This window comes from Podarcis pityusensis, assembly GCF_964106645.2.
Source record: "Podarcis pityusensis genome assembly, chromosome: 4".
Lineage (NCBI taxonomy): Eukaryota > Metazoa > Chordata > Lepidosauria > Squamata > Lacertidae > Podarcis > Podarcis pityusensis.
Window position 1 is genome coordinate 356,117 of NC_138027.1, and position 13,712 is coordinate 369,828.

The 13,712-nt window shown below is 58.8% G+C and overlaps 1 protein-coding gene across 1 annotated transcript; it reads left to right on the plus strand.

The window, feature by feature from the left end:
• The first annotated feature begins 4,704 nt into the window (after positions 1-4,704).
• HPX (hemopexin) lies at positions 4,705-12,124 on the plus strand. The gene is made up of 10 exons (XM_081002215.1): positions 4,705-4,835; positions 5,118-5,200; positions 5,730-5,810; positions 6,263-6,405; positions 6,711-6,864; positions 8,494-8,706; positions 9,563-9,679; positions 9,889-10,019; positions 10,780-10,924; positions 11,512-12,124. The coding sequence occupies exons 1-10, from the start codon at positions 4,777-4,779 to the stop codon at positions 11,781-11,783; spliced, it is 1,398 nt and encodes a 465-aa protein (XP_080858341.1). The 5' UTR covers positions 4,705-4,776; the 3' UTR covers positions 11,784-12,124.
• Positions 12,125-13,712: the final 1,588 nt, after the last annotated feature.

Sequence of the window (13,712 nt, forward strand, 5' to 3'; positions counted from 1 at the left end):
CCAAATTACATAAATTCCAAATTACACAGCCGAATTTTAAATTTTTGTTGGGGGTACCCATATTTCAAGTTCCGAAGGGATTCAATCAACTTCTTGCTTCTTACTGCTGTTTTAATATCCACAAATCTAACCTTATGATGTTCACAGTACTATCCAGTCCTTTCTTCTTATTTTTCCACATCTCTTGTTGTTATTTTCATATATTTTTCCTTTCTCTTTGTGACCTCTGATAGTCTCCGCAAGCTGGTTAGAACAGTTTGTAATCCTGCGTGGATATTAATTTTTTTATCCAGTAGCCATATCCAGACGTTTTCCATATAACATCACTTCCATACATCAAAACAGTCTTAGCGTCATTAATCTTCACCAATCTGCCTCCTTTCTCAGAACCTCTGAGGAGATTCACTAGGAATGCAGTCTGAAAACAAATCCGTTCTTCCTCCCGGCTATAAATCCTTTGGCAAGATGGCGACTCCAAATTAATTGCTGCGCCATTCCCAAAAGCTCTTATTGCTTCTCAGTCTCCATAAAGCATACTTTTGGTTAAAGTTTATCTCCACACAGACCTTAATCATCCTGCTTGGGTCAGTTCAACCAACGTTCTAATGAGGAGACGCTCTTGTAAATCACATAGAAGGAAAGTAAAAAAGGTTCCCCCCCCCCCATTCAGCCCCGTTGTCAACATACCCCGCCTTTGGTGTATCTTCATTGTAAAATATTCCTGTTTCTCCAGCCCGTCGTCTTCTTTCGCAGAGGTCACTTAAATTAGCAGACTTCCCTCCCCTTCTTCACTTGAAATATGTGCATTTGCTTCTTTTGTAATTAATTATTCCAAATTGCTGCAGCTAGTGCGCGATCAGAGACAGCGTCCAGGAGAGCCGATGTCCACACGGGGGCATTCTGCCTAGGGCCCTCACCCCCTTCTTTCGAATTTGGGGGTGATTTATGGGCACAGCAGGCAAGGGCAGTGTTCCCCATTTCCTTGGGGCAACAAGGGAGGCTGCCTACTCCCATAACAGCCTCTTAATTACCCCGTGTGGGTCGGAGAGATGGTATTGTCGGCCATCTTCCAATGTGCCCCATAGTGGCTCAGTCTGGCTTTTGGCCTGGTTTTGAGACCTGAGGGGGCTTCTGCTTCCCTGCTTCCTGGCGCAGGTGGAACGACAGCCCCCCTCACTCCCAGGAAGGTGGGTTGGGAAGCTCTGCTCCTGCTCACAGCCTTCCAAATCGTGTCCCCACCAAGGAGAGCGGGGTGTGTGCTGCGTCCTGGGACTACGACTTTAGCCAACTTTGGCCATGCACTTGACCACTGGGATACCTCTTCCCCTCGGGGCTTTGCAGCCTGACCTACGTGTCGTCCTCACCCACACGGTAAAGCCTTTGCCAAAGCCGAGTTGGGAGTCTGAGGGCTTAGGCTTTCTACTCTGGCTCAGTTTAAGGCTTTCACTAAGAAATTCTTGCATCAAGAATCATAAGTTGGCGGCAACTGCTGGAGAAGTCGAGGAGGCATAAGCGGCCGTCCCCTGGGGGCTGTGGGGCATCAGTTGTGTGGGGAAGGGGCATCGGAGGCCCTCAGCTCCCCACCTTGGTCACGGGTCTCACAGCCAGGATCAGGCCTCATGGATAGCTCAGTTGGTTTCAGCTTAGTGCTGAGAACACCCAAGTTGCAGGTTCGATCCCCGTGTGGGACAGCTGCACATTCCTGCATTGCAGGGGGTTGGACTAGATGATCGTCGGTGTCCCTTCCAACTCTGCAATCGGTTTTATGATCCCACAACTGGGACAGTTAAGACTGCATAAATTGAGAAAGAGTGGTGATGGTGGCAAGCAGTGCTTTGCAAAAGAAAAATGGAAGGAGGGAAAGAATCTGGATGTGAGCTGAAGGAAGCCTCTGGAGCTGGAGGGGGCGGGAGTTTTGCGCACCTGCAGCAATCTCTGCCCTCCGAGACAGAGGCGCCCATTCTCTGAGCCTTGTGCAATTCGTGGAATTTGCAGGGTGCGCCTGGGTGGGCTTCCTCATAGCTGGCGGTCTGGGAGCACAAAGCCCTTCTGTCCCAGCCGCCCCACCCCCATTCCTCTTCCAGATCCCACGCCTGCCAGCTGAGTTGGGCAACATTTGCTCTGGCCGGTGCTTCAGAAAGTCAGGATCTGGTCTGGTCGTGGGACAGCTTTTGCTGCAAGTCCCACCTCTTTTGTTTAACTGACCACTGCAAGAACCTTCCTGATCGCCTGCTTGCGAAATCTACAACAAACAAAGTTGGCCTTTAACAAGCTCCTCTTGGCTGAGGCGAATCTACAACAAGAACCCTGAAAGTTGCTTTGGCGAAGACCGGTTCTCTCTTTTGCAATGCAAAGCATTTTAAAGAGAGGCCTGTTGTAATTGCTGTGCCTAAGACAGACTTTCTGAGGGCTGGTGAGCAGGTGGTACAGTCATCATGGCGGCCGCCCCCACCCCAGATGCCCTATGCAGAGTTCCTTCCGATGGGGGCATCTGCCATCCTTCAGCTAGAACACCCCTACGCAGACGTGACCCACGAGTTTGGGACCAGGCCAGGCGTTCCAGGGGTTGCACAGCCGGTACCTCTCATAGCAGCTTCCAGATTTATAATAATAGTAATAATTTTAATTTATTATTTGTACCCCGCCCATCTGGCTGGGTTTCCCCAGCCACTCTGGGCAGCTTCCAACAAAGAAGAAAAATACATTAAAATGTCACACATTAAAAACTTCCCTGAACAGGGCTGCCTTCAGATGTCTTCTAAATGTTAGGTAGTTGTTGTTCTCTTTGACATCTGATGGGAGGGCATTCCACAGGGCGGGTGCCACCACCAAGAAGGCCCTCTGCCTAGTTCCCTGTATCCTCAGTTCTCGCAATGAGGGAACAGCCAGAAGGCCCTCGGAGCTGGACCTCAGTGTCCAGGCAGAACAATGGGGGTGGAGACGCTCCTTCAGATATACAGGACCGAAGCCGTTTAGGGCTTTCAAGGTCAGCCCCAACACTTTGACTTGTGCTCGGAAACATACTTGATGCTGAAGAGCCAAGCCAGAAGGAAGCACAAGGCGGCCATAGTGGGAGGATGGGGCTCTGTCTCTTCGGCCGGCCGAGGCTTTCTCTGCCTTCCGTCAGGTGAAGGGCATTTTTGCATGGGAGGCTGATTCCTCAATTCAGTCCAGTTTGTGACACAGCTTTGAAATGTACAGTGGCCAGAACATACCTTCCGTTCGACATTCATTTATCCAGAGGATCCCAGGGGAGCCAAATGTCCCTCTTCCAGTCCCTGCCCCACATGGGGCTCCCATGGCAAGAGGCTGCCTTCGCTCTGGTGCCTTCTGGGGTGTCCTGGGTGAGCGCTTTCCCAGCCCCACGCCTTCGCCAGCCCCACACCTGCCCCTTTGCGAAGAGCCTCCCCGACTGATGTGTCTCCTCAGGAGAAGAGAGTTGTTGTTCTGACACACTTGACTCTGCCCAGGCTCAGTCCCTGTCAAAGTCAACATCTTCCCTTCCGTATTTGCCAGTTCAGCTCCAGAGACCTCACAGCCGTCCATTACAAATCTGGGAAGCGTTTCAGTTCCTGCCATTATCAAAAGGCATTGCAATGTACAGTTGAAGTCAACAAGGAAAATTTATTTGTGCCTGGAACGAAGCGATGGAGGCGCTGCCTTGAATGATTTCATTAAGCCAGGAAGGAAGAGTTTTTAAAAACTAGTTTTAGTTACAGGTAGGTAGCTGTGTTGGTCTGCTGTAGTCGAAACAAAATAAAAAAAATCCTTCCAGTAGCACCTTGGAGAGCAACTAAGTTTGTTATTGGTATGAGCTTTCATGTGCATGCGCACTTCTTCACGAAAGCTCATACCAATAACAAACTTAGTTGGTCTTTTAAGATGCTAATGGAAGGAATTTTTTTATTTTAAAAACTAGAACGCAGATCTAGATCTTTCTGAGATTTCCCATCTGGGTGACTGAGGCTGCCCTGTTCCCGGGACCAGGAGTCCCTCTAGCAACCAAGCATCCTCCACTCTCCGGACCCCACCAGTCACGCCCTCCCTTGATCTAATGAGCCAAGAGGAAACATGGTTGGGCGTACAGCTGCCCACACATGGCAATTTATTTGCTGCCCAGTCTGGGTGGGGCCTGACCCCCCCCAAACAAACATGCTGCAACAGGACCACGTATTCATAGGTGCCTTGGTTTCTTTGCAGCTGACCCTGTCCGTGGGGCTTGTGGCTAGAAACCTGGGCGGTACGCAGCCCAGCTCCAAAGGCGTAATGTAACATTAACTCATACTAAGATTCCCATGGTGAATAATAAATATTTATAGAAAATAAAAGGATTATCCACCTGTAAGTTCTGTCGTTATTGAGAAGAAAGGTTCTCTTTCTCATCTTCAACGAGCCAGACAGACTTGCACAAGCAGATGGCACTGAGGGATCAGGTGTCTCCACATTTGAATAAGAAACTAAAATCCTGCCATACATGAAGAAAAAATCATGTGTATTTGTTTTGGGCCAGCCATAGATCAAGGCCGGACATTTGCCCTCCCCCAGGTCCCCCACAACTCTGGAATGGGCAGGAGCCCCACACCTTTTCCCGTAAGCCTCCCTTCTTCTCCCCCCCTCAGTGCCCCAGAGGCAGCCTCCGCCCTTTTGCGGAAAGAGTTAACGGTAGCGAGTGCAGATTGTGCAACCCTCCTGGGCTGGGAAATCCCTCCTCTCTGCTGATATAAGAGGTGATAGGGCCTGGCCTTGGGGCTCTGCTGCTGTGGACTGGAGCACATCATGCGCAGCCCCTTGGGAGCCCTCTGCCTGAGCTGGGCCCTGGCCCTGGCCCACCCGCTGTGAGTGCCCGGAATGGGGCAGGGGCTCTTTTTGGCACAGCTTTTGCTGCAGAGATGAGCCCCATGGGGGGTCCAGTGGGCCCAGGGAGAGGAGGGGGTGGCTCTGCCGTGGGGGTCTTCTCTCCCTAGACCCCCCCGGAGCAGCATCCACTGTGCCCCCATGTCCTCTAGCAGGAGCTGACCTGAGGCTGGGGCTCTTTCCGCCAGAGCATCCGTGCCGGGGCCCCTGGGCGGCTGCAGAGACCCACTGCCGGGTGCTAACCAGGGTTTTCTGTTTGGCAGGGGTCACGGGAGCAGCAAGTTCAATGGCACCGGCGGCAGCAGCTGGCACCACTCGGCCTCACAGCCTCCGCTCAACGACACAGGTGGGCTTTGCCAATGGGCACCTTCTCCAGAGGTCCTGCTCCTCCTTTGCTCTGGGCACCCCCTTCTGTCTCCCTGCCCCGCTCCCAGCCAGGCTGCCCCCATCCCCCCTTGGTGCGCTGCAGAAAATCAGAGAATTGCAAAGCTGGGAGGGACCTTGGGGGTCATCAAGTGCGGGAATCGCAGCCAAACAAACCCTCTGACAGGCACTGGCTGTGCCCACCACCTTCTGAGAGTACGTTTTGGCATTTTTCTCACTTCTGGGGGCACAGGGCTGGCTGGTATATCAATATATCATCCTAAACTGGTTTGAAGTCCATATCGTGATTTTGCTTTTATAGTTTTTGACCTGGCGATATATCGCGAATAATGATGTCTTTGTGTGCGCTACGCAAAAATCACCGTGTGGGGGAAACCATGCAGCCAGCCAGGGCCTCTCCATAGCGCCATCCTTATCTCAGACCTCGTGAGATATCGGTGTATCGCGATGGTTAGCTGGTGATCTATCACAATTTTCTCTGCTTCTTCCAGAGACCACCAGGCGCTGTGCCAACGAGGAAGGCTTTGACGCCATCACGCTGGACGAGAGAGGCAACATGCTCTTCTTCAAAGGTAGCCTGCATCTCGCACTCGTCTCCCTGCACCCACTGGCGGAGGAACAGGGGTGCGGGGGCAGCACCCCCCCCAGCGGCACGATCCCGATGGGGTGCCATTGCGGCTCCCCCCCTCACTGGGTGCCACGCCCCTGCAGGCGGTGCTCCACACCCACAGGACATGTGCCACACTCCCAGGACGCGCGCCAGCCACACCCCCGTCTGCTCTCTGCCCCCCCTTGAAGCTCCACCACTGCCTTCACACACCCCCTTTCTTCCCATGGTGTGAGGAGGAGGCTGGGTGCGCTAGCCGAGGGGTTGCTATGGGGAGGTCTCTGTGAGATATGGGCTCAGGAAGGATGCAGACCTCGGGATGCTTTCCGGGGGGCTGCTGAAGCTAAGTCAGCCCCCTGGGGGCTCAGCTGGGGCCCCCAGCCGGTGCCTCCCGCTGAGCCTCCCCTTCTTCCCCAGGGGACGTGGTCTGGAAGGGCTTCAGTGGGCCGGCCGAGCCCCTCAACGCCTCCTGGCCCCAGATCCAGGGACCCCTCGATGCCGCCTTGAGGATCCACCACCTGGACCAGCCGGCCGCCCACGACAACGTCTACTTCTTCCAGGTGGGGGGCCGGGGGGTGACTCCCCCCAAGCAAAGAACCCCTAAGCTTCCCTGGGGCAGCAGATCTGCAAGGCAGGACGGCCCTCCCAGCCAGGGGTGCTTCTGTGCCCTGGATGGGAAGGTGGGGCCGCCCCAGGGCTGGGGGGGGGGGGCTGCCAGGGGGCAGGATGTGGAGGCAAGTGGGGTGAGGGGCCTCTCTCTCCCACTGAGCTGCCCACCCATGGGGAAGGGAGACGGTGGGGCTGCCATCTTTTGCGCCCTGTGGTCCTCAGCTGAGATGGAGGGTGTGCCCTGGTCTCCCTGCAGGGCCAGTGGGTCTGGGCTTATGCCCAGGGCAAGCTGAGGCCTGGCTTCCCCCGGCGCATCGAGGAAGAGTTCAGAGGGGTGCCTGGACACCTGGATGCTGCGGTCGAGTGTCACCCCAAGGAGTGTGCGGCCGCCACCGTCCTCTTCTTCAAGGGTGAGCTGGAGCGTGTCTCCTGGGGGGCTGAGGGGCTCAGGAGGTGGGCCGGATGCCCCTGGAAGAAGCAGGGGGTGGAAGTAGAGGGTCCTACCCTGGGGTTCCTCTCGCCAGCCGCCTCCCATGTTAACGGAGAAATCTGAGGCTCCCTTGGACAAAAAACAAGGACACCAGCCAGGAATAGCAGAGCAAAACAGCAGCCAGTCGGCTTGGTCTTGATTGAAGACTGTCACGACAGGACTCCCACCTGCCACAAGCTGGAAGCCCTGAACGAAAGAGCCCCCAAACTTTTATTAGCTGCTAATCCCCATGTTACAACCCCCAAACTACATCACTAATACATCATGGTTACATCATGAAAGGGGAGGTCTGGTGGCAGTAATCTGAGCATCCTGGACCCTGCCCCATGGTTCCCCTTGCCCTCCACCAAACACCCAGCGAGTGTCACAAAAGAGATCTTTACATTTCCCTGTTTCCCAGCCAAGTTCATCACACCCTTTTGTCTCCCTCTGGGTTTGTTATTTCTGGAATGGCTACCTGTCTGGCACTCAGGTATCAGGATGCCAGGGGGTATCACTCAGGTAGAGGGGCTGCTGATCCCAGAAGGAAGAGCAGCAAAAGAGGCTTGAGCCCAGGAGTCAGCCTCTTTTCCTTTGGCCTTAGGCCCACCCCTGGCCAGCTGTCCATTGTCCTCCCTGGCTGGGGTGGGGGGTGGGGGTGGGGGGTGGGTGGGTCAAAGGCCAGCTCAGGCAGGTGGGTGGCACCCGCCCAGGTGAGCCTCGCTTCGTGCCGCAAACCCCGCCCACCTGTGGGGAAGGGAGGGCGGATATTATCCCTCAGGCAGAGGGGATGCTGAGTAGCTGAGCTCACAGGTCTAGATGAATTTCTGAAGTTTCCCCACTGAGCCAGTACATAGATGCATTGATCAGTGAATTCTTACATTTGGTGTTCTGCAGCAGAGGCCCTTTGAATAGATAGGTAGAAACTGCGATGAAGTGTTTTGTGGGGACAAGTCACAAAAGTGATGGTGCTGATTTTGGGGGTGGGCTGCATGTGCATGATGTCTGCTGGAGGGGCAACCCCTCCCCCAACCTATACACAAATTCCTGCAACACCCAGAACATCCCCCTGAAACTCCAGTCCAGGGGCTCCTCCAGCCCCCCAGGCAGGAGGGCAAGGGGGGGGGGGAAGAACTCCTCCCCAAAGCTGCGCCCCCCCAGGAGGATCTTGGGAGATGTAGTTCAGCGAGGGAGGAGGACCGCAGAGGCAGCTTCAGTGGAGAGACCAGGGGACAGAAGGGGAGCCGGGATGTGGCTGGATCAGGCCAAAGGGTCCCATCGGCCCAGCACCCTCTTCTCCCAGCACCCAGGCAGATGCTCAACACGGGACCCGAGCACAAGCGCCTCCTAGTGGTGCAGCCGTAGAACTGTCAGCACATTTGCAAAGCTAAGCAGGGTCGGGTCTGGTTTCACACTGAATGGGGAACCAGGGCACTGGGGCACTGCAGGGGGTTGGACTAGATGCCCCTTGGGGATCCCCTCCAACTCAGCAGTTCTAGCACTCTCTGTCTCCCCGACTTGCATGGAGGTGGCAGCCGCTGACCCCCCTTCCCTGCTCTGTCTCCCGCAGGCCCCCTGGTCCTCTCCTATGACTTGGCCACCGGGATGGTGAAGCAGCGCTCCTGGTCGGCGGTGGCCAACTGCTCCTCTGCCGTGCGCTGGCTGGAGCGCTATTACTGCTTCCAGGGCATCCAGTTCTTGCGCTTTGACCCCGTCACGGGCGAGGTGCCCCCCAAGTACCCGCGGGATGCCAGGGACTACTTCATGCGCTGCCCGGGAAGAGGTGAGCTCCCCCACATCCCTGTTGCTGCATCTGGGGCGCTCTGAGAAGGGAACATCTATCCCCCCACAAGCCAGCAGGCGCAAACCCCACTGAGCCTCCCTACCCTGTGGGGCTGGTCAGGGAGAGTCTTGCATGCGAGGAAACGGCAAAGAGGGAATCTGGGGGTGCCAGAAGCAAAAAGCCCCTCCTCTCCTGCAAGATGTGCTGTGCCAGAGTCCATAGAAGCCAAAGGTGGCTGCGAGGAGCTGTGGTTTGGGGAGACCAGGGCACCCTTCTCCCCGAGTGGCATTTCCCGGCTGTGGCAGCTGCGCAGGGCCTGCCGGCAAGGAGCAGCTTCCCTGGGATGCCCACTGAACCTGGCAGCTTGTGGCAGCCCAGCCAGCTGGACGGCCTGTAGGCCAGGGTGGGGAGGCTGCATGGGCCGAGTTCAGCTGGCAGCGGGGACCCCCTCTGGAGCCCAACTCCAAGGCCTTGGCATAGGGGGCAGCACAAGAGGCCTGTGGCTGCTTCTCCCTGGGCCAATTTGCTCACAGTCCAAATTGCCTTTGGCCCCGGGGTGGGGGGCATCTGCAAGCCCCCCCCCCCCCGTCAAGGGAGCAGGCCAAATTGCGCATGGATGAAGATGGGGCGGGGGGGGGCCTTCACCTGGAAAAGGACTTCAGACAAGGATACTGTCTCACCCGTGGTGGGGGATCAGTGGGGCAGCCTTTGCCCTCCTGGGGCACCGGCTGTGGCTCTGGGGCAGTCAGATTCAGGAGCTGTTTTTGCCCATGGACAGGGCTGTTACTCAGGGCCCCAACCCCCCCCCCACTGGGAGTTTCTGTTCTCTGCATTGCTTCCCCTTGACCCCTGGCAGGCCACGGGCACGAGGCACAGGCCAATGCCACCCTCAGGGCAGCCATGGACCCCTGCAGCGGGGAGCCCTTCCAAGCCTTCTCCTCGGACGACTCGGGGCGCATCTATGCCTTCCGCGGTGAGCAAGCGGGGACACCCTGGCATTACAGGGGGGGCAACAGGGGGCTCACTGGCACTGGAAGCGGGCCAAGCTGAGAGGGCTCCTCTTCCACTCTCGTAGCCCGGGGAGGTTGGAGACCCTCAACTGGAACCCAAATGGTGGCTGGCTGCCCACCCACCCCAGGGAGCTGGAGGCATGAAGCCCCCCTCCATTTCCCCTCCTGGCAGGGGGGCAGTATCTCCGCGTGGACTCCTGGCGCGATGGCTGGCATGCCTGGCCTCTCAGCCACACCTGGAAGGGCCTGGAGGGGGACGTGGACGCGGCCTTCAGCTGGGAGGACAAATTCTACCTGATCCAGGTATGGGGGGCAGGGCAGCTGGGGGGGGGGGAGGCAAGATACACCTCCCTTGTCAGGAGGAATATGGGAATGGGTACCAGCCCTGGAGAGGGCAGGGGTCAGCTCTGTCCTCCACCTGTGTGATCTGGCCAGAAGATGGTGCCTAAGAGGCCCGAGGGAGCCATGGAGTCTCAAGGGGGGGGTCCCTAACCTCTCATAGGAAGAATGAACCTCTACATAGGGATTCTTCTTCCTTTGCCCACCAGAAGGCAGGTCCCCCCCCCCCCCAGTATTAAGCCTCTGGCCCCTGCCCATCTCTTACCACCATCTGCCACCACACTTCCCATAGGGAGGCTCAAAAATGGACACCCCCGTGTGCAACTGGAGAATGAAAAGGCAGCTATGATTTTTTTTTGGGGGGGGGGGCTTTTGTTCAGTGAAACTCCCCCTCCCAGAGAAGCCTGGCTGTTGGTTGAGGCCAAAGGGGGCCCACCCAGTCCTGCCTGCTGCCCCCACAGCAGCCATTATGGGAAGCCCCCTGAGGGGGACCCCAGCTCAGCGCAGAATCACAGAAGTGAAGAGTTGGAAGGCAGGGACCCCCAAAGGTCCTCTATCCCACCCCCTGCCAGGCAGCAGCCGCTTTTCCCACCTGCCATTCCCTGCAGCGGGCCTTAGTCAGAGGCCTCCAGCTGAGCCAGAAGGTGCCTGAGGGGCTGGGAGGCGGCTGGGTGTCCCCCACCCTGTGGGACTGGCGGCTTCCCCCTCCTGCTCTCGCCTGCAGGGCTCTGAGGTCACCATCTTCCGGGCCGGCTCTGGCTACAGCCGCGTGGAGGGCTACCCCCGGCCTCTGCAGGAAGAGCTGGGGCTGCCGGGCGTGGATGCGGCCTTCACCTGCCCTCATTCCAGCCACCTCTACGTCTTTCAAGGTATTTGGAAGGGCGGGGAGGGCCTCATTCTGCAAAGCGGGAGGTGCAGGGCCCCCCAGACCCAGGTGCTCAGTGCCAGGAAAGAGGGCCATAGCTCCCCACATACGGATAGGAAAGGCTTTGGCCTGAAAGCCTGGGAAGCAGCTGCCAGCCTGTGCAGACAGCACTGAAGGAGATGGAGCAGCCGTCTCCCTTGCCGTCGGGCAGCTTCCTGCGTTCCAGCGCACGCTCCGGGGGACTCCTCTCAAGGCAAGCAAGAGCCGCTGAGCCCCCCAGGCCTGGGAATCCTGGAATGGCTGAGTTGGAAGGGGCCTCCAGGGGTCATCCAGTCCAGCCCACTGCCAGGCAGGAGTCCCAGGCAGGCTGCTTTCTCACGTGCAGGCAGGTACAGCCGCGTCTGTGGACAGGAGATGGCCACTCACTTCTGGGTGGGGTCTCTGGCCAGGCGAGGGGGGGGGTCTTCTCCCTCCAGAGGCCCAGAACGGCCCTGCGTGGTTGAGGGGTGGGGGCAGGGAGAAGAGGGTTGGGGGCTCTGCAAGCAGCTCCAGGGACTGGCACCGGGGGCCTGACCCGATTCCTCCCCCCAGGAAACTCCATGAAGCTGGTGGACCTGCAGAGGAGCCCCCGCCTGCCAGGCCCAGCGCTGGACACCCCCCACGGCCACGTGGACAGCGCTTTCTGCACCGCCCAGGGGGTCTTCCTTTTCCAGGGGCCCAACTTCTACCACTATAGGAGTGTGGACCATCTCCTGGGGGCCCCGGGGCCTGTGCCTGCCCAGAACACAGCTGCGGACGTTTTCTGGTGCCCCATGGCAAGGGGCAAGGGGGGGCCCCACACCCCGCTCCCCAGGCATGAATAGCAGGGCCCCTTCCTCTGTGCGACTGCCATAAAACTTAGGGAACAAGCTGTACCAGCAAAATGATTAAGGTTTTAAATGATAATTGTAGGTTATATTTTAGTGATCAAGATTTAATATATTTTTTAACTGCCGCTATATCTGAATTTTCTCTCTTATACCCAATTGCAATTCAATGTATCTTTGTTGTGTTTTATGATTTTCCTGATATTGTGACTGGTCTGTGACCGTAAGAATAAATTCTGATTCAGGGCCTCTTCCTGCCCTGAGGTGACCCACCAGCTCCCACCCTCCTCCCCAGGAGCCCGGACCCACCTGCACCCAATAAAAGCCTCTGCCTGGTGCCCACTGTAATCCTGTGTGTTTGGGGGGGGGGCTACAGCTGATCTCTTGGGTCTCCCCCTCCCTGTAATCAGAGGGGCTGAGGGGGCTTCCAGGTGAAGTGTTTGATGCACCTTCATCCCAGCAAGAGTCGCCCCCCCTTTCCCAGTCCGCCTCTCGCCTTCCTCACTGCAAAATGTTTGGGTCAAGTCGGGTTCCTGTGCCAGAGACTGCCCCCCCCCGCAACCTGCATTTGTGGGAATGGGACTGAATCCCACCCCCCTCCCCTCTGGAAAGGCCCTCAGCTGCTGGATGCTGAGTCTCCTGAGCTGAGAGAGCAGCCAGGTCAGGATTGTCTCTGGGCAGGGGAGGGTCCTGGGTTCAGTCCTGAACTGGGGCCTCGCCAGGAAGGGCCGGCAGAGACCCCTGGGGCGCTGCTGCTGTCAGTGCAGGGAATACGAGCCCTATGGACCCCGATTCAGTATCAGTGCGGGAGGGTGCAAGAGACCAGGCGGGGCGTAGCAAAAGGACCTTTTATTCGGGGGCTTCCCCAAGGCCGTTCCGCGGGGCTCAGCCGAAGATGCAGACGGTGCCGGAAGCCAGGCGGTGGCGGTACTCGTGTCGGAGGCTGGCGGCCTGCGGGAAGCTGCTCTTCATCTCCAGCTTGCCGGGCACCACCAGGAGGGTGACTCCGGGCCCCAGGCCCTCGGCCAGCTTCTGGAGCAGGCGGCGGGCCAGGTAGCCGGCGGCTCGCGCGGGCTCGGCCTCCAGGCTGGCGTAGACCTCGGGGGGCGGGTTGGGCAGCTTCCACTCCAGCTCCCCGATCAGCTGGTGGGTGCGGGCGCGGTCGAGGGCGCCGGGGCTCTCCCCATAGCAGGCCACCACGTGCAGCCCCCCCGGGGCGCGGGCGGCCACGAAGCTGCCCTGCGCCAGCACCTCCTCCTCCTCGCCGCCCGCCCCGTCGCCGCCGCCCTCCTGCCAGGCCATCACCGCCCAGCGCAGCCAGTCGTAGTTCTCCTCCAGCTTGCGCAGGACGCTGGATGCCAGCTGGGCCGGCCCGGGGGGCACCGCGGGCAGCTCGGCCAGCGCCCGCTCGACGTCGTCGCGCGCCTGCTCGGGGAAGTAGCGGGCGCAGGCGGCCAGCGCCTCCTTCATGCGCCGGTGCGCGGCGCCCACGCGCTCCTCCCAGACGGCCAGCAGCAGCGCCGGGTCGCGCTGGGTGAGGCCCGCCTGGCACAGCAGGCACAGCAGCCCGGCGCCCAGCAGCGCGTTCAGCTTCTGGCACACGCCCGCCATCTGGGGCCTCCGCGGCCGGTGCGCCTCGACGGCGCGCTCCAGCACCGGGCGCTGCGCCGCCGCCACCCCGCAGCCCTGCACGCGCCGCCACGCGGCCAGCAGGCGCCGCTCCAGCTTCTCGCGCGCGCACGCGGCCACGAAGAGCTCGGCCTCGCGCGCCGCCGACGCCGTGCCGGACGCGCGCGCCGCCAGAGCCAGCTGCTCGAAGGCGACCGACACGCCGTCCTCGCAGGCGCCCAGCTCGCCCGCGCCGTCCAGCGCCAGCCCCGGCCCGGCGGCCAGGTCGCGCTCCAGCAGCGCCAGCTCGCGGCGGAC